Genomic DNA, 20,573 nt, shown 5'->3' with positions numbered 1-20,573 from the left:
TGGCCACCTTGCTCGGCCCATATCTGCACTGGGGAGAATGCTCTGTATCTATGCTTTGCTCAGGCCCCTGTAGAACTAGCAAGCTCTTCTCCAAGCTTCATTTGTGAGGGCCAGAAAAAACTCTTGGCTGGAGGTAGAGTTCACAGGGTCCTCTAGAGAGGCAAATTGGGAGTGACTGCCATCACCCAGGCTGGGGAGTCACCTTTGGCTTCCTGGAGTGGACCAACGTCAGAGTTTCTGTGTCTAGAGCTGGCATTACGTGTGTTCAGCAATCATGTGTCTGGGACTATTCTTAGCTAAAGCAGAAAAAGGAAGCTGAGGCTGGCATATTCCACAGACCTGGGATTACTGATGGAAAACTTAGCTTAAAGAAAGCCCTATCTTGGAGTAAGAGTGATAGTACAGCTGGGAGGGTATTTGCCCTGCATGGCTGACCCAGGTTCCATCCTTGGCATTCCATATGGTCTTTTGAGCACTGCCAAGTGTAATTCCTTGTATTCCAGAGCCAGAGCCAGGAATAACCCTTGAGCACCACCAGGTATGCACCCCCCCCCAAAAAAAAAAAAACCCAAAATAAAATCACATCTTGTTAGACATTCCTAGAACTGGACACAGCCTAAGGTCTCGCCCTCTCTCCTCCTTCCTGGTTAGTCACATCTGCCCTGCAGTCCCCTCACACTGAAAGTTTTTTGTATTTAGGGTTTACTTTTAGAAGGACCCCAATGAACATGCCAGAGAAGAAGCAGGTTGGTGGAGATAGCATGCTCTAGCGAGCAGGAGCCCCCAAAGAGTGCTGGTTTGACTTAGTAAGTTTCCCAGGTCACTCAGCATTGGCTGCTGCTCAGGCTCAGTGGCCTTGGTGGCAACTCCATGGGTGATGGGGATTTCTCTAGCTTGCTCTTTTCCTCATGGCATCTCAGAGTCCAGAGGAGTAGCTAAGGCACTGGGGCGCTCAGCACAAACCTGGCAGCGGAAGTGTGTGCACCAATCAACTCAACTGCTTCTGTGCTGACTGGCCTGGTTTCCCCATGGAAAGTGAGGGGCAAACAGGACCCCACACTTCTGGAGCTTAAGTGTAAAACACAGGTAATGAGGGCCCGGAGAGATAGCACAGTGGCGTTTGCCTTGCAAGCAGCCGATCCAGGACCAAAGGTGGTTGGTTCGAATCCCGGTGTCCCATATAGTCCCCCGTGCCTGCCAGGAGCTCTTTCTGAGCAGACAGCCAGGAGTAACCCCTGAGCAACGCCGGGTGTGGCCCAGAAACCAAAAAACAAAAACAAAAAAAAAAAACAGGTAATGATCATTTGAGAAAATATTTGGGGTTCTTTCTCATGCAAAAATCTCAGCTGGGTTCCACTTTCTGGCTTTTAGGACAGCAAAGGTTTTTATTTTATTTGGGATGTGAGTGGAGGAATGGTTGTTTTGAGGCCACACCTGGCAATGCTCAGTGCTAAGTATTGGTTCTGCATTTGGGTGCTCTGAGGACCATATGGGATGTCAGAGATCAAACCCAAGTTGGCCCAGCAAGCAAGGCAGGTGCCTTATGTGCTGTACTGTCTCTCCAGCCCTAGTAAAGATTTTTTTTTTTAACACTCTGGGTCAATACAGGTTTCAGAAAGACAATTTGGGATTCTGTATCAGGAGGCCTAAAAATAGTCAGGCCCCTTGGTCTCGTAATTCCATTTCTAAGACTCTATCCTAGGGAAATAATCACAGTTATAAAGAAAGATTTATGCACAGAGATGCTCCCTGAAGCATTATTTATAACAGTGGAAAATGGATGCAATTTAAATAATAATAAATAATATGTGAGCAGGCTATTAAAGTACCGGGCAGCCCACAGACATATTTCTAATCTGCAAGTGAGCCTGTGCATTAGGCATGAGCTCTCTGTGCTTACACATGGCATGTGGCGGTGCAGTGACTTGTTCATTGCCACATGGCTGGCTGAGTAGAAGTTGAGATTCAAACCCATGCTGTTCTGCCCTGTTCTCTTCAAGACCTCACGTAGCTCTGACAATGGGGTAAGGGCACAACAAATTCTGGCGGTGCAAAGGAAGAACTGTTGCAGAAGGAATCAAATAACTTCCAAATTCCTGAGCAATATGACATGATTTTGGGTGGAATAAACAAGTTGGACACTGTGCTCTGATATAAGAACATGATGGGGTTATGTAATGCAGAAACTAATGAAGAAGGGACAGATAGAGTGAGTTTTGTGTTCAACTCCACCTTGTGAAATCATGAGAGGTGCCCAGATTTCCTAGGTGTTTCTAAGTATTCTCTGCCTCCCTCAAACTGAGTATCAGTTTGTGCAAAATTACAAATGGGCATGGTTGCTCAAAGGGGTGCAGTGAGACCCCGAGTTTGATCTGCTAACACTGGGCCACTGAGAGTGGTTTCCTGAGTAATAACTAAGTAAAGAAGAGACTGTGTTAGGGCTGAGTATTGGAATATTTGTTTGTTTTGCTTTTGGACCACACCCAGTAGTGTTCAGGGTTTACTCCTGACTCTGTACTCAGGAATGACTCCTGGTAGGCTTGGGGGACCATATGGGATGCCAATGATCAAATACAGGTTAGCCATGTGCAAGACAAATGCCCTACCAGCTGTGCTACTACTCCAGCCCCAGAAGATTTCTTTTTAGGGGGCACCTCAAGTAGTGGTTGGGGGTTAGTCCTGACCCTGAGTTTGGAAACTTCTCTCAGGGGGAGCAGGGGGCTGGTATTACCCTGTGCTGAGGATACCAGGCCATCTCCGTGCAAAGCATAGCCCTTTGAATTGTCTCTCTGGCCCCCAGAAAATGTATTTTATATAATTACTTTCTTTTTGTTTTATTTTGTTGGGCCACACACAGCAGTGCTCAGGGCTTGCTTGTGTCTCCACACTCCAGGGATCCCTCCTGGTAGGGCTCAAGGAACCCTATGGGGTGTTGGGGATCAAACCTACGTTGGCCAAAGGGCAAATGCCCTACCTCGTGGACTATCACTCCAGTTCTAGATTTCGTTTCTTTCCTTGTCATTTGTTGTAATAAAGACTCTTTGAGGGGCCGGGCGGTGGCGCTGGAGGTAAGGTGCCTGCCTTGCCTGCGCTAGCCTAGGACGGACCGCGGTTCGATCCCCCGGCGTCCCATATGGTCCCCCAAGAAGCCAGGAGCAACTTCTGAGCGCATAGCCAGGAGTAACCCCTGAGCGTCACAGGGTGTGGCCCAAAAACCAAAAAAAAAAAAAAAAAAAAAAAAAAAGACTCTTTGAAATGAGGGTCAGAGCAACTACCCTTTTCTTATGTCTTTGACCCCTTGTGCCCTTCTCTGCCAGGTGGCACAGCCATTTCCTTGTTCCACAATGGCCTGTGGTCATCAGAAAACTGCTGGGCAAGCTCAGACAAAAAAAAAAAACCTCACAATCATTAGTGTCTAGGCAAGCTGGTCTTGCTCCTTTCCCAATCCCCCTTCTTTATCCCCTACACATAGATTAATCACAAGTTAATAGGAACTGAAAGCTGAACAATGCAGGAATCTTTCCAGCAGGGATTTTTCTGCCTTTCTTTTTGGCTGCTCTGAGATTTCTATCAATGCCGCATCTGTCGGCTAAATCAGATCTTTCCAAGGGTTCCCTTGATCATGGCTGCTGGAATTGGTCGATGACAATCCAATTGTGAACATGGAAGGGGCTGATGTCTCTCTCAAGGTCAGTTCGTTGTTTCTTTGTGAGTACCACAAAGCATCTATAAAGGGGGTGGACTGTGGAGAGGTCTGCGTCACCCTGTCCTTCCAGGCCCTGGAGTCCAGCATTTGGAAGTAGCCTTTCCAGAGAAAGCTGGCCTAGTGGATGGGTATTTAGACTACAGGTGGGAGTGCTACTCTCCTTTTAGATGCTCAAGGTCTAGTGAAGCTTCCTAGTGGGAGGAAGCTGTGGGGAAAGCTCTCACAGGACCTGGGGTGACTAACACCCCATATCTCAGGCAGTGGGGAGACACCTTCACTTTAGACATCACAGGAGGATATTTCCCCCCACTGGGGTGGTGGTAGATGAAGGACAGGTTGGAAAATGGAAAGGAGTGATGTATATGCCCAAGCCACTCGCACAGACTAGCATGGCTCTGAACAAAGGACCCAATGTCTTGCCTTGCCTGGAATCTGCAGCCAAAATGGGATAAGGAATCACGGACTAGTCTCTGTTCTTCGTGATTCCCAAAGAAGGTAAATAAGGGCCAAAATTTCATGAGAAGAGAGGAGGGTCTGTATTCAGTCAAGGAAAGATGCTCCTGCAGCCTATGAGGCCAAAATCAAGTGCAGTGTAGAGAGGTGTTGTGTCCAGAGCCTTCTGCCTCTCCATATTTCACATTTTCAGAACATGGGGCTGGTGTGGGGCATCCATGGGGAGAGGACAGGGTGACTATGAGCTATCACACAATGCACAAGACAAAACATCAGCATGTGCCAATGTGGCAAGGAGGAGGAGCTCTGAGTTAAGAGTGGACCTGGGAAGCTTTGAGTTAGTTTGTTTTAGCTTTTCAGCCATACACAGTAGTACTCAGGGCTCACTCCTGGTGGGGTTCAGGGAACCATATAGGCTGCTGGGGATTAAACCTAGGTTGGCTGTGTGCAAGGCAAGCCTCCTCCCCACTGTGCTATTGCTCTGGACTTTGGGAAGCCCCATTAGAAGGAATGGATGTGGGTATGGGGTATGTGTGTAAGTCACAGAGCAGAGGGTGAAATGCTGAACAATAAAACTGAGCAGAGCCTCTCGAAAGATGCTGCCATTTCAGATGGGACCGGGAAATTCTTTTCACACAGGCCTGCACTATACAGAGGAGCAGGACAGCAAGGCCAGCCCTGCCTGTGAGGAGTTGGGCTGTTAGCAGGAGACTCTGAGCCAGCATAATAGAGCCAGCTCTGGGAGCAGGGAAGCTTCCAGGTGCATAGGGAAACCCCCCCAAAGACACACTAGTCCCCCACACCAAGGAATGGCTCTACCTCTCAATCCCTGAAACCTGACACGCATTACACAGTAAAGCAAATAATCATCAATATTAAATGGGCTGAGATTAGCGACAGAGAAGAGGGAGTCCTTCCAGATTAATAATGCATCGAGGACTCCTTCAGCGGGAGGATGAATTATGCAGGGCACGGCTGCATGGGCACGGGAGGAAAACAATGGCTCTTTAATTTGCGGGTTGGTTGGATTTCTGTGGCAGGGACTCTCCCAGCATTAGACCTAAGCAATAGCTGTGCTTCCCATGGTCACCTGACCAAGCACATGGGAATGCCAGGTTGAGGGCTTTGCAATACTCCCTCTACCCTCCAGACCCATTTGCCGGCCACCTGGAAGCTTTCCCTGAGCAGCTGCACAATCTTCCAAGCTACTTTCTGTTGCACCAGCCTTGAAGCCCAGGACTTGGTGCATGTCAGTACCAGCAGGGCCAGCACAGATCTTCCTTTAGCTGGGAGATCTTTCCTGACATTTTCCCAACTCTGCTATTGCAAGTGCTCTCAAAGGCATTTTCCTTTATTTGAATGGTAAAACTGTACCTCCCTATTGGGAGTTGTTTTTCACTTGAGACCGGGCAGCAGGTGTGTGGTGCTGAGTCCTGAGTTCCTAGACTGGCCAGAGGGACCACAATCACTGCCCAGCCCACAGGCACAAGGTGCTTATTGAATGAATAATCGAGTGAATGGGTGCTCATCCCAGATGTGGCCAACTCTGTGCCTGCCACCCCTTCCTTAACCTCCTTGCAGACTCTGCCTTGCATGGGCAGCCATCACACTACCAGGGTCTGAGGATTCTCTCAGCACAGAGGGTTCTGCCTGCGAAAGAGTGTTAAAGAATAGAGGACTGGAAACAGTGTCAAGGTCATGTTCTGTGCCACTGCAGGCAACTGGTCTGCAAAACAGCTGCATCTGCCACTGTCCTCAGGCCAGTCCTCTGACACTATCCTGCAGGCACATAGGGAGAAAAGAGTCTCCCCTAGCCACACTCCAGCTGGAGCACCACAAATAGTGTTCTAGGGGTTTCCAGGGCCCCATGTTCCCAAGGCAGCATGCAGACATAAAAACAGGGTGTGGATAGCTAAGGTGACCTCTGCTTGCAGAATTCAGGTGCCACAGGAAGCAAGGGCAGGTCCAGGGCTCTCTCAGAGGCCTAGGACAGTATGTTGTGTGACAAGAGGCTGGCCTCATTCTCATATGCAACCACCCTCTCCGGGTCCCATTCTTGTCATCCTGAGTTTTTGTTTGTAGTGCCCAAGTCTCCAACAAACAAGATGGGCGCTTTGCCCCTGACCCAGTCCCTGGCCCCCTTCTGACATTTTGGGGGGTAGTTTGGGCCACACTCAGTGCAGTCAGGCACTCAGGCTTTATTCCTGGCTCTGCACTCAGAAATCACTCCTGGTAGGTAGGGAAAACCATATAGGATGTTGGGGATTGAACCTGGATCAGCAGCGTGCAACGCAAACACCCTCCCCGCTGTGCTATCACTCCATCTACCTCTTCTGACTTTTTGAAATCCCTCTGGACTTTTGTGTCACTGAAGCCCAGTTCTGCCAAGTGGTCCTGGTCTGGAATCCTTGAGCTGCAGGAGGATGTGGTGAGACAGAGATGGGGAGGGAGGAGGACTTTTTCCAGACAAGCCCCAGCCCTGACATCTCTCCCCAGTGACTCCTGTGCCCGGCCTGGTCACTCACCCCAGAGGCTCTCCAAGCTCCTCCTGACCCCTGTGTGTGGCATCTTAGATGGGCACATTCCTAGTGCCATGGAACAAGGATCCCAGTGTGGGTGGTTTCGGGAGGCTCAGAACTGCCCTCTTTTCCGCAGTGCTAATTAAAGTGAGCACTGAGCAGCAGCTCCTTCTCCTGCCCAGATGGCAGGGCTAGAAGTGGGGTGTCTGTGCCTGGAGAGGGATCCCGACACCCCACACCCCTGCCCCGCCCACATGACCCCACCTCCTACCTGACCGTATTGTTGGCGTCGCAGGGGCATGGCAGGCTGCAGCCAGGGCCATGCAGGCCCTCAGGACACAGGCGCTCCTGGCAGCTGGGGCCCTTGTAGCCGAGCTCACACTCACAGGCGCCAGTGCTGGGCGAACACTGTCCTCCATTGTGGCAGTCACAGCTCTGAGAGCACTGGAAGCCGAAGGTCCCAACTGGGCATTCCTCTTGGCACCTGTGAACCAGCAGAGTGGAGTGAGTGAGGCTGGGTTTTACCTGTCCTTCCAGACCCAACCAGCACTTCCTCATGTCTCCTCCTGGCTGGCATGCTCCCTCCTCCTGCTCTTCTCCTTCCCCTATATTCCACCTCTTTCAGGAAGCCTTACTTGATTTTTAGTCACCCATGTCCATTTCCTCTTCCTGCCCCTTAACACTGAATTGGCATCATCAAATTGAATTGATTTTAGGCTTTGTGTGTTCTTTCCCTTTCATGAAAAAGGTTTGTGGCTGGAGAGAACTCAAGGATTTAGCACATACTTGGATTACAGAAGGCCTAGATTGGATCCCCTGAACTGCTGGGTCCCTTGAGGAGTAATATCAAGAGCAATCACCCATCTCCAGAGTGGGAGTAGTTCGTGAACACTGCCTGGTATAGCCCCAAAACAACAAAAAAAGATTTTTTTTTTTAAATTGATTAAAGGGGGCCGGAGAGATAGCATGGAGCTAGGGCGTTTGCCTTGCATGCAGAAGGACCGTGGTTCGAATCCTGGCATCCCATTAGGTCCCCGGAGCCTGCCAGGAGCAATTTCTGAGCGTAGAGCCAGGAGTTATCCTTTTTTTTTTTTTTTTTTGGTTTTTGGGCCACACCCGGCGGTGCTCAGGGGTTACTCCTGGCTGTCTGCTCAGAAATAGCTCCTGGCAGGCACGGGGGACCATATGGGACACCAGGATTTGAACCAACCACCTTTGGTCCTGGATTGGCTGCTTGCAAGGCAAACGCCGCTGTGCTATCTCTCCGGGCCCAGGAGTTATCCTTGAGCGCTGCTAGGTGTGACCCAAAAACCAAAAAAAAAAAAAAAAAAAAAAAATTTGATTAAGGATCTATCATTGGTGATTGGAAGTTATCAGGGCCAAGCCAGGTGGTGGTGGTCAGGTGATAGCAGTGATGAGGCTTGAAGACAGGGCCTTACACATACGAGGCATGAGCACTCCCCCTGAAAGACTGTCTCTGTTTTCTTTCACCATTTGTAAGTATTCATCTCATCTCTGTGGTCCTCAATGCATTCAACCCATTCTCCAGCCATCACTATATCCAGTTTCAGAACACTGAAACTCTGTATCCACAAAACAACAAACCTTGTTCTTGTTTTGCTTTGGGATCACACCTGCTTGTTTACTCCTGGCTCTCTGCTCAGGGATCACTTCTGGTGGGGCTCAGGGGACTATATGGGAGGGATGCTGAGGATTGAACCCAGGTCAGTTTCATGCAAAGCAAGTATCTATCAGCTCTTGCTAGCCTATCTCTCTATCCCCCCTAATGTTTTCAAAATAAGTGCTGACAGCCTAGAAATCATTTGTCACATAACGAGTGGCATGCCATCATTATTAGTGTTTTTCATCGTTTGCGGTTTATTAAATAATCATGCATCTTCCATTGGCAGCATCTCGGAGTTGATGAAATGGGGTAATTTCCTTTCTGCTCTTGCATCTTTGGGGTAGATGTATGGTCCCCAGTCAGAGTGAGGAAACCGCTGGGGAGAAGCAGTGCCTTTCTTCCTAGACAAAGCAGATTCAGCAACAGGGCTATTTCCTCTTTCTAGGACTATAGAGCCTCCAGGAGAAGGCTTGACTCTGTGCCTAGCTTCTGCTCAGAACTGACATTTGGGGATCCCTATGAAATTTTTTTTTGTTTTGTTTTTCGGGCCACACCCGTTTGATGCTCAGGGGTTACTCTTGGCTAAGCGCTCAGAAATCGCCCCTGGCTTGGGGGGACCATATGGGACGCCGGGGGATTGAACTGCGGTCCTGATCCTTGGCTAGTGCTGGCAAGGCAGACACCTTACCTCTAGCTCCACCTCGCCGGCCCCAAGGGATCCCTATGAAATTTTATTGAGGGCCCTGGGGTCCTGTGTGGTGCTTGTAACCTCTTTCATGGACAGCAAAGCTTTCCAGCATCCCAACGCGCTTCACCCCTGCTGAGGGCCACTTTTCAAGAGAAGCAAATGCATCATTACAATAATACATCTCAGTCAGTGAAGGCATAAACTAGGCCGCGGTGGTCCTCAAACTATGGCCCGCGGGCCACATATTGTATTTGTATCTGTTTTGTTTCTTCATTGCAAAATAAGATCTATGCAGTGTGCATAAGAATTCGTTCATAAGTTTTGTTTTTACTAGAGTCAGACCCTCCAATGGTCTGAGGGACGGTGAACTGGCCCCCTGTTTAAAAAGTTTGAGGACCCCTGATAGGGGATAAAAAGGGCATTAAAGTGGGTCTCAGACATAAGGAAAGGCCCGAGGCATGGGCTGGCCCTGATCTGATTTCAGCACCACCACAACGTTGAGGAGGTCGGAGAGCATATGACACCTTTTTCATCATGTTCTCATGATTGTTTGACAAGGACCTGAAATACTGTATGAGAGGCCTGCAAGTACTGGCTCAGAAGAAATTCCAGTCATCATGAGGACTCATGATCAACAGCCTTCCTCTACTTCTACTGGCCCCTGAGACTCTCTTCTGATTCGGCCATGGAAAAGCTCAAAAGAAAGAATTCCCCCATATTAGCAAAGACAGGGCTGTGGCTCAATGGTAAAGTTGCATGTCTTATAGTCAGGAGAGCCGGGTTCAATTCTTAGTACTGCAAGACAAAAAAGTAGAGACCTGACAGCTAGTACAGTGGGTAAGGTGAGAGTCAGGATAAGACCTGACCACCATCAGATATGGCCTCCAAGCCAAAACCAAACCAATCAATGAAACAAACAAAAATCCAAGACATGTATAAAATCCCAATTATGAACAATAGAGTTAAGTATTTTATTTATTTTTATTTATTTAATTTTTTTTTGTTTCCTTTGGGAGTCACACCTGGACGGTCAGGGGTTACTCCTGGCTATGTGCTCAGAAATTGCTCCTGGCTCGGGGGGACCATATGGAATGTCAGGATCAAATCCAGGTCTGTCCTGGGCAGCCACATGCAAGGCAAATGCCCTACCGCTGTGCTAACACCCTGGGGTTAAGTTTTTTGTTTTGTTTTGTTTATTTATTTTTTTGGTCACACCTGGCAGCACTCAGGGGCTACTCTGACTCTACACTCAGAAATAGCTCCTGGCAGGCTTGGGGTATCATATGGGATGCTGGAATTCGAACCACTGTCCTGCATGCAAGGCAAATGGCCTACCTCCATGCTGTCTCTCCGGCCCCGAAATTAAGTATTTTAACTGTTATATCTTCCCATACATTGGGCCATCTGGGTTTTTGCTATGTCTTTTGCAATAATGGAGAGAGAAGAAACAATGGATCTTTAACAACAACAACAACAACAATATATATATATATATATATATATATATATATATATATATATATATATATATGTTTTTGGGTCACGCCCGGCAGCGCTCAGGGGTTACTCCTGACTCTACGCTCAGAAATCGCCCCTGGCAGGCTCGGTGGACCATATGGGATGCTGGGATTTGAACCACTGTCCTTCTGCATGAAAGGCAAACGCCTTACCTCCATGCTATCTCTCCGGCCCCTGTTTTGTATATTTTTTGTTTTATTTTTTTATTTTCTGGGTTTGGTTTTGGGGCCAAATCAGTGTTGCTCAGGGGTTAAATTCCTTACTCTGCACTCAGCAATCACTCCTGATTAGACTTAGGGGACCATATGGAATGCTGGGGATCGAACCTGAGTTGACCAAGTACAAGGTAAGTGCCCTACCTGCTGTACTATCACTCAGCCCCATATACTATCTTTATTAGAACACAGAGCCATGCTCTTTCCTGGACAGTCTGTGAGAATTGTTGTCTTACTGGCCTGAGCTGCAGTGACCAGCTCTGAGTAAGAACTCAAGGCTGGCCCATGAATACCTGTGTATAAAAGTGACTGGGATGGGGGAGAAAGGAGAAGGAAGGTATTTGGGGCTTGGCCTTGAGGGCCTCTCCCCTAGGAACATTCCCCTGTTCCTACTTCCTCATACTTTCAGCCAGACAGACCCAACCTGCTCCCAGTCACGAGCCTCACTGACATTCTGTGGTTTAGGTTAAAAATAAGGAGGTTGAGTTGCAGCAGGTACAAGGACGACTACCAGCTCACATGGTCCACAAGAGCCCGTATGTGCCTATACCATGCAGCATTCGCCAAGCTGAGGCCTCAGGAGGGAAAGAGAAAAGAGAAGAGAGGAAGAAGGGGGGAAGAGAATGGGGTCACCTGGCAAGGGTTCAGGTTCTAGCTCTGGCACCGCATATGGAGCCTGAGCACAGAGCCAGGAGTAGCTCCTGAGAAGCACCAATCATTATGGCCATCAAATAAAATTAAAAAATTTTGTGGGGCCAAAGAGATAGCACAGTAGTAGGGCATTTGCCTTGACCGCAGCCAATTCAGGACAGTAGTTCGAATCCAGGCATCCCATATGGTCCCCCATGCCTGTCAGGAGCAACTTCTGAGTGCAAAGCCAGGAGTTAACCCCTGACCGCTGCTGGGTGTGACCCTCACCAAAATTATTTTTGTTTTCTTTTCGGCTACATGCAGCAATGCACAATGATTACTCCTGGCTCTGTGCTCAGGAATTATTTCTGGCAGAACTCAGAGAACCATATGGGAAGCTGAAGATCAATCTCAAGTCAGCCACATGTAAGGCAAGCACCCTAACTGGTATATGACCACTCTGACCCCTCAAATAAAGTATTTTTAAAAAGAAGAAATGAGGGACTGGAGAAATAACATGGAAGGAGAGTGTTTGCCTTGCATGCAGAAGGACGGTAGTTCGAATTCCGGCATCCCATATGGTCCCCCAGGTCTGCCAGGAGGAATTTCTGAGCGTAGAGCCAGAAGTAACCCTGGAGTACTGCCGGGTGTGACCCCACACACACACACACAAAAAAAAAAAAGAAATGAAAAAAAAAGAATAAAAAGAAGAAATGAGAGTTTGTAGAAGAAAGATAGAGAAAAGGAAGGGGAATAGGACGAGGAGACAGAAGGTCACAGAGTTTGGTCTCGTCAGGTGTCTCAGATATTAGGAGGGAGGCCTGGGCTGAGAAGACACTTTCTGGATTTTCCTTTCTGCCCTGGACTCTCTCCCATCTGGCCCATACCCATCAGGGCTGGCTCGGGGACCCTGACCCTCACAAGTCACTTCCCCACCTTGTGGATTATACAATCTCTGCTGTTTTCATCCCAGAAATCTGGAGATGAAGTATTGACAGCCTAATCCATTTCCATAATCAGCCTCACTCTCTTTTATTTTTTTTCCTACTTACAATTTAAACAACTTATTTATTTAGAGATCAAGCAACGACTGCTAATGAATTTTACACAAAGCACGCTAATAATGGGGCCTGTGGAACAGAAGGGTAATCACAGCAGGAATTAGTTTTCTACTTAAACATCCTTCCTTCGCAACATATCAATCTAATGTGTCCGATATCGCCATTAACATCCAGCTACATTGCTCAATTAAATCACAAAATGAGCTGCAAAGCCCTCGTTCCGTTGCGTGTTTAATTTGTGCTGGAGGCCGTCTTTCTGGGGAGGCCCGCGTTATTACACCCACTCAACTTTAATATGCTCGCCATGATTTGGGGAGGGTTAATGCAGCTGTCACCTACAAAATGAATGGAGGTAATTTTATAAAATATTAAACACCAGGCAGCCCATTTAGGCTGAAAGCACAAACAAGCCCCAGCCCCACCATGGAACTCTGACTGGTGGCAAAACTTGGTGTACCCGAGGACCTTGAGACTTCTCTGCCTCAGAGGCACTGGACAAATCCAATAAGAAGAGTACCGAAGGGGCCAGTGCGGTGGCGCAAGGGGTAAGATGTGTGCCTTGTCTGCGCCAGCCTAGGACAGACCGCAGTTCAACTCCCCAGTGTCCCATATGGTCCCCCAAGCCAGGAGCAGTTTCTGAGCGCACTGCCAAGAGTCACAGGGTGTGGCCCATAAACCAAAGGAAAATAAAGAGTGCTGAGGGGAAATTCTCTCCTGCTTCCATTTGGGCAGTGACTATAGCCCAAGAATTTGGGGTTCAACTCCAGCCAGCTGAAGGTGGTGACTCATACCATGTCCTGGTTCTAGTGGCTCTCGGTGCCTGTTTCCCACTGGTGTACCCTAGGCATTTCCTGCTGCAGAAGAGAGAATGGGAAAGTGGACCAGCACTTCCCTACCATGTCTCCCACATACCTATCTAGACTGAGGCAGAGAACAGGGAAAGATGGAGCTCAGGTATCATGCCCTGTGCCCTGGAAGGACAGGAATGGACATTGGTTCACAGATCAGCTCTGCATTCTATGTCAGATGGTGGGTCTATACCCAAAATCTGCACAGAAATCAACATTTTATCTCATTAACAAGCAACCCAATTCAAAAATGGACCACAGGGGCCAGGATTATTGTACAATGGGAAGAATGCTTGCTTTGTACACAGATGACCTGGGTTCGATTCCCAGATTTCCATATAGTTCCGAAGTACCTCCAAAAGTAATTCTTAAATGCAGAGCCAGGAGTTATCCCTGAGCATGCCAGGTGTGGCCCCAAAACAAAACAAACAAACAAAAAGAATAAAAATGGACCACAGCTTTGAATAGTCCAAAGGGGACTACAGGTGTTCCACAGACACATGAACAAATGTTACATGTCACTTATAATGAGGGAAATGCAAATCAAAACCACCATGAGATACACTTGACACTGGGGAGGCTTGTGTTTACCTTGAAGCTAAAGAAGCATGCATTCAAAAAGCTATTTGCAGTACATACTCTTAGCAGCATTCTTCACAATACCCCCAACATGGAATCACCCTCAACATCCAATGACCACACAAAGAAATGGTGGAATAGAATCTGAAGGGAATACTACTTTGCCATTGAAAAATATAAAATTGTGCTTTTCGGGGTTAAATAGATGGAACTTGAGGTGATACGTTAAGGGGGTTTAGTAAGGGAGCGAAGGACAGTTAGCAGATGGTTTCGTTCATATATGGAATAGAAATTACTAAGGCAAAAACAACAGCAAGGATAATTAATTCTTAGGTTTGGTAAAAACAATAAGGTTACCGAAAAATGGGGAGTAGGTAGGAGAAATAAGTAGATGGGTCTCTTTTCAAGGTGGGGTGCTGCTAATACTTTGGTTCTGAGGTGATGAATCCTATTTGAGGATATTGGTCTACTCCAAAATCTGTAATGTTGTAGACAAATGAAAAGCAATTAAGAGAGGGGAAGGGAACCAAAGAAACCAGCTTTGGCTCAAAAGACTAGGTGAAAGCTGCTGGGGAGAGATAGTATAGAGGGTAGGGCACCTGCCTTGCATGCAGTTATCCCAGGTTTGATCTCCAACATCCATATTCTCCCCTCCAGCATAGCCAAGTATGAATCTTGAGTGCAGAACCAGAAGTATTCCTGAGTACCACCAGGTGTGGTCCCCCAAAAATACTTGATTAGAGAGACAAGTAAAGGGGTAATACACTTGCCTTGCATGCAACTGACTCCAGTTTGATCCCCAGCACTGTATAGAAACTGTTGAGCACTGCCACAAGTGATCCTGGAGCTCAGAGCCAGGAACAAGCCCTAATATTGCTAGAGGAAAAGACTTTGGTCTAGAAATGAGCAGGCCCCAAGGCCGAAAATTTAACTTGCTTTCCCAGTCTTCACTGAGAACAGGGGCTAACTGACTCCAGGGAGACTGATATCAGACCCTGGTCCCTCTCACAGATGCATATTCTTGGTTTGAGTTTTGGTGGGAAGACAATCCCAGCATAGCTCAGGGCTTACTCCAGGCTCTCTGATCAGGGATCTCTTCTGGGGGGACCCAGGGGGCCATAATGAGGTACCAGGAATCAGACTGAGGTTGGCCATGCACAAGGCAAGTGCTCTAACCCCTGTTCAATTTCTCAACTTGCAAAGTCTCATCGATTGATTCAGTCTCAGTTCTTGCTTCCAGATGATATTTCCTGGCCATGGAGGTGGCATGGGTCACCTTTTCGGGTCAGAGTGACAATCCAGGACCCGAGAGGAGTCATCTCAGAGGGCAGGGGTGAGACCTTCTCCTGCTCTCTCCCTGCTGAGAACACACATTTGGAAGTGAGAAGGAGGGAGAGTTTGCAGGGTCAGCGGGTAGACAACCCTTCTCCAACTCAGCATCACTCACTGCTTTCACCCTCTCCAGCACCTACCTGCCCTCACAGCATGCACTGAGTAGGGGTTCCCACAACCTTTTGGATACCCCATCCCCAGCCGCAGCCTGTACTCCCATCTGGATTTTTTGGTGTAGGTGCCCGGCAAGGCAAACATGATTCTAGGGATGCCTTTGATGTCCACTCTGAGGTCACACTGGCCTTCAGGTGACAAAAACTAATGCCAGGAATTACTTGGAAGAACTCAGGCTAAGACTCAGAACCCAAGCAGAACTCAGCTAGGAATAAAACTCATTTCTCAAAGAAAGTGTGCGAGTTGCATGTAGAAACATGCAGAATGGGCTCAGAATACACACTGGATGTGTGTGGGAGCATGAAGGAAACATAGGTTTCCATCTCCAGGAGGCGGGCAGGGCTGTAGGGGGCAGTCAGCCTGTATCTCTCTGTCCCCAGGGATGTGAGTTCAGGACTGGGGTCGCTCGACTGGAGGGAGGGTGCATAGGGCAAGCAAAAACCTTAGTTGATGAAAGTTCCCCATGGGAGGACTCTGATGCTGGGTGCAAGAGAGACCTGGAAAGCTGGAGGCCAGGAGCACCCAGAGGGGCAGGCTCAGTGTTCTCTGCGAGGCTGTCGGTGTGAGAGCAACTGGAGCAGCAAGGGACTCAGCAAGGGACTTACCTGTCTCCCATGTAGCCCGCTGTGCAGTGGCACCTCCCGCTCACATGGTCACACTGTCCTCCATGGTGACAGGGACAGCCCTGGCTGCAGTTCTGGCCGAATGTCCCTGGTGGACAGGGCTGGGCACACACAGCTCCCTGAAACAGAGCAGAGAGTCACAGGGGGCTGTGTCCAGAGAAGTTGGGGCCACTTCTTCTCTCAGCGGAATCTCTGGGTTCCACAGTCCCAATCACAAATGGGGCACTCATCGAATTACTTAGCACATGCTTTGGGAGTGCCTGCTTATCTCAGGCACAATTTTAGCATCTAAAATAAATGCATATAGAGAATATATACATGAGCAAGACTTCTTTAGGTGGTGGTGGGGTGTTTGGGCAGGGTGTGGGGGACCAAATGAGGTGCTGGGATCAAATCTAGGTCAGTCATGTGCAAGGTAAACACCCTTCCAGTTGTGCTATTGCTCTGGCCCCTGCACAAGATTGATTTCCAGTTGTCGCTATCGTTTGGGAGCATGAGAGGAAAACAGACTCAGGGTACACAGTGCCATGTACTTTCATACTGGTGCACCACAGTGCTCAGAAACAGGCTTCATCTCTGCTTGCTTTCCAAACCTGGCTGATGGGAGAGTGAACGGGGAACAGAGGGAAAAATTCAGGGTCTGGGGCTGGCCGCAGGAGACAAGGGGACAGACCAGGAGAAGGAAAGCAGAGTGCTGACTGTGGAATGTCCTGCTTCCTCAGCAAAGCAAAGTGTCTGCAAAAGGCTAACAGGAGTCATAGGGGTCACTTTAGTGGGACTGCCTTCGGGGTCAGCAGAGGTGGTGGCAGCCACCCAAGGGCAAAGTGCAGGTGTAGTAAAATAAAAGCGTTGGGCAGCAAGAGAAGGAGTGAAACTCCCTCTCTGTTTCCACTTCAAACAGCCATGTGAGTCCCAGGTATGGCAAAAGACTAACACTTTCTTTTTGTTGTTGTTATTTTGTGTTGTTTTGAGGGCCCGTCAGTGCTCAGGGCTTACATTCTCTGTGATTACAGGTCGTTCCTCCAGGCATTACAGCTGGTGGGCCTCAGGAGACCATATGGGATGCCAGGATTGAACCTTGAGCAGCTACATGCAAGGCAAACACTTCCCCTGCTGTACTGTCTCTAGCCCTAACAAGTTCTTTTGAAAGGTTGACTGACCCAGTTAGGATTTGGATACCAGAATACCATGTGCAGGTGGGGTGGAGATTGCAGGGAGAAGCGGAGATTCTAATGCTAGATCTATTCTAAATACATTGGCAGAATTTTGATAACCTAGTGAGTGGGACCTGAGGGGTCCACAAGGCCAAAGTCTGGCAGTACCCTTATCCCTGCAGTGAGCTTTGCTAAAGCTCATATGACATGGTCCAGGAAAACTAGATATGGAAACTAAAACTCTGACATGAAAAATGCAGCCCAGGGGGCCAGACTGATAGCACAGCAGTAAGGCATTTGGACCCTGGTTCAAATTCTGGCATCTCACACGGTCCTCTGAGCCTGCCAGGAGCAACTTCTGAGCGCAGAAGCCAGGAGTACCCCTGAGCGCTGCTGGGTGTGACCCAAAAACAAAAAAAAAAAAACAAAAAAAAAAACAAACAAAAAAAAAAAACCAAAAAACCAAAACAAAAATGCAGCCCAAAGTGGCTGGCCAGAAAAAGGTACACAGGAGGCAAAAAAAAAAAAAAAAAAAATTGTTTGAAAAAGAGATGGAAAACCTAAGGTAATAAAAAGAAACATCCTTGGTAGTTTTATGGTGAAAAGAACAGGGTGCTATGAGAGAGAATGGTAAAAAGTTTCTGAAAATTAATAACTTCTTGAAGAAATGTAAAGATTTGCAAGAGAAGAGCTTGAAGAAAATAAAAATTCCCATGAGAGGGGCCGGTGAGGTGGCGCTAGAGGTAAGGTGTCTGCCTTGAAGGCGCTAGCCAAGGAAGGACTGCAGTTCGATCCCCTGGCGTCCCAATGGGTCCCTCAAGCCAGGGGCAATTTCTGAGTGCTTAGCCAGGAGTAACCCCTGAGCATCAAATGGGTGTGGTTCGAAAAACCAAAAAAAAAAAAAAAAAAGAAAGGAAGAAAATTCAAGGACTGTACAAATATATTTATTTGGTGTTTGAGCCATACTCATCAATGTTCAGGGGTTACTGTTGGCTCTGCACTCAGAAATCGCTTCTGTCAGTGTCTAAGGGACTATATAAAACCCTTGTCAGCTACATGTAAGGCAAACACCCTACCCATTATACTATTGCTCTAGTCCCACAAATGAAGAAGTTTTAAAAGACCCATGTTGCGATTGGAGTGTTAGGGTTAGGGAGCAGGTTCAGAGAACTAGAGCACTTTCCTTACACAAGGCCAATCTGGGCTCTTGGCATCCTCTATGGTCCCATAGCCCCACCAGAAGTGATTCTTAAAGGCAGAGCCAGGAATAAGCTCTGAGCATTTCCAGGTGTGATTCCCAAACAAAGCAAACAAATAATAATAACAAAGAGAGAGAGGAGTAAGAGAAGAGAGAAAAAGAGAAGAGAGAAAGAGAGAGAAAGAGAGAGAGACAAAGAGAGAGAAAAGAGAGACAAAGAGAGACAGAGAGAGAGAGAGAAGAGAGAGAGAGAGAGAGACAACTGGAGCACAAACTTTGCATGTGGGAGACTCAAGGTTTTTTTTTGTTTGTTTTTTTTTTTGTTTGTTTGTTTGTTTGGTTTTTGGGCCACACCCGGCGGTGCTCAGGGGTTACTCCTGGCTGTCTGCTCAGAAATAGCTCCTGGCAGGCACGGGGGACCATATGGGACACCGGGATTCGAACCAACCACCTTTGGTCCTGAATCGGCTGCTTGCAAGGCAAACGCCGCTGTGCTATCTCTCCGGGCCCTGAGACTCAAGTTTTGTCCCTGGCACCAGCTGGCTCCTGAACACTGCTAGGAGTCCCCCCACATACCCCAGTGAAATAACAAACTGGAGGCTCTCAAGGGACCAATTCTGAGGGGATGCCGGGGATTGAATCCAGGTTGGCTGCATGCAAGGCAAACACCCTTTTCACTGTATTATTGCTCTGGCCCCTCAACCTCAGAATTCTAGCCAGTGAGACTTTTCTAGGACTGTGAAAAAATATTTTCAGTTGGGCCAGAGAGATAGCATGGAGGTAAGTAGTTTGCCTTGCATGCAGAAGGACAGTTGTTCGAATTCCAGCATCCCATATGGTCCTCCGAGCCTGCCAGAGCGATTTCTGAGCGTAGAGCCAGGAGTAACCCCTGAGTGCTACTGGGTGTGATCCAAAACCCAAAAATAAATACATAAATAAATAAAAATTATCAGTTATTTAAGCCCCATGGTTGAGGTACATAGTAGGAAGAGTCTGAACAGACAAGCCCCTGCTCCACGGTAAACTGAAAATACATCCTGGACAAGCTGAGCCTTGGACTGTGTAGTATCTTGAAGGCTGAAGAAGAGGTGAGGCATCCTCTTTGCTGCTCTTCTCAGCACTCAGAACTGCAGTTTATTCAGTCTGAAATAAACTTACTTTAGAGGCCCTTGTCAATAAGAATCAGGAAGGAGAGGCCAAAATGGTAGGAGCTGAACCAAGTTAATGGGGACCCATGACCTCACCTGCTTCTGGGGCAAATGCCACTGAGTGAGTGGAGGCCACAAAACCTCAGTTTCATGAATGGGGTCAGTCAGGGTACTACAGAAATGACCCAGGTCAGCATGTGGGGGTCTTGAATCATCCTCCCCATCCCCAAGTGTCTGAGATTCTATAGTCTCAACACATTCAGCTTCCACTACACTGGTCCTATTTCTGGCTCCTTTGCCCCACCCTTTCTGGCACATTGTTTTTTTGTTTTTTGTTTTTTTTTTTCCGGCCACACCTGGTAATGCTCAGGGGTTACTCCTGGCTATGTGCTCAGAAATCGCCCCTGGCTTGGGGGGACCATATGGGACGCCGGGGGATCGAACCGTGGTCCTGATCCTTGGCTAGCGCTTGCAAGGCAGACACCTTACCTCTAGCGCCACCTTCCCGGCCCCCAGATCACATATTCTAGTCAGACTCTACCATCAGACTGGAAGATCACCATGGGGCTGATCTTTTTTCCTGCCATCTCATCTCTCTGAGTACCCAAGTGCACCAGCCTTCTCACACCATCTCTTTGAGGTGCCCAAATGTTTCAGACCTTCACGGAATCTCTCTGAGTTGCCCACGTAAGTCAGTTCCCTCACACCATCCCTCCCCATGGTAATGTGATCACACTATCTTTTTGCCATGCCCACATGCCTCATACCAGTATCCTCACAGTATCTTTATTTTACTTTACAGTTTTTGGGCCGTACCCAGTGGTCAGTGCTTAGGGGTTACTGTTGGTTCTATGTTCCGGAATTACTCCTGGTAGGCTCAGAGGACTATCTGGGATGCCAGAGATCAAAAGCCACATGCAAAACAAGTGCCCTATTTGCTGTCCTGTGGCTCCCTCACACCATCTTATGAGTGGCTTCATTCCATCTTTCTTCGATGCCAACTCTCAACAAACTGCTTATATACAATTCTCTATTGTGCAGTCCAAAGATACACTCCATAGTCCAACTAGAGATGCAACAGACTGCTGACTTTTGGTGCAGGC

The 20,573-nt window shown here is 48.1% G+C and overlaps 1 protein-coding gene across 1 annotated transcript in view; it reads right to left on the bottom strand.

The window, feature by feature from the left end:
- Window positions 1-20,573, bottom strand: part of MEGF11 (multiple EGF like domains 11) — a 332,603-nt gene that overhangs the window by 57,684 nt on the left and 254,346 nt on the right. The window contains 2 exon segments of the mRNA XM_049777656.1: window positions 6,950-7,162; window positions 15,953-16,089. Coding sequence (XP_049633613.1) covers window positions 6,950-7,162; window positions 15,953-16,089 — 350 coding nt within the window.

This window comes from Suncus etruscus, chromosome 1 (genome assembly GCF_024139225.1).
Source record: "Suncus etruscus isolate mSunEtr1 chromosome 1, mSunEtr1.pri.cur, whole genome shotgun sequence".
In the NCBI taxonomy this organism is placed as follows: Eukaryota; Metazoa; Chordata; class Mammalia; order Eulipotyphla; family Soricidae; genus Suncus; species Suncus etruscus.
The sequence above is the reverse complement of the archived record's forward strand: the minus strand, read 5'-3'. Positions and strand labels throughout refer to the sequence as shown.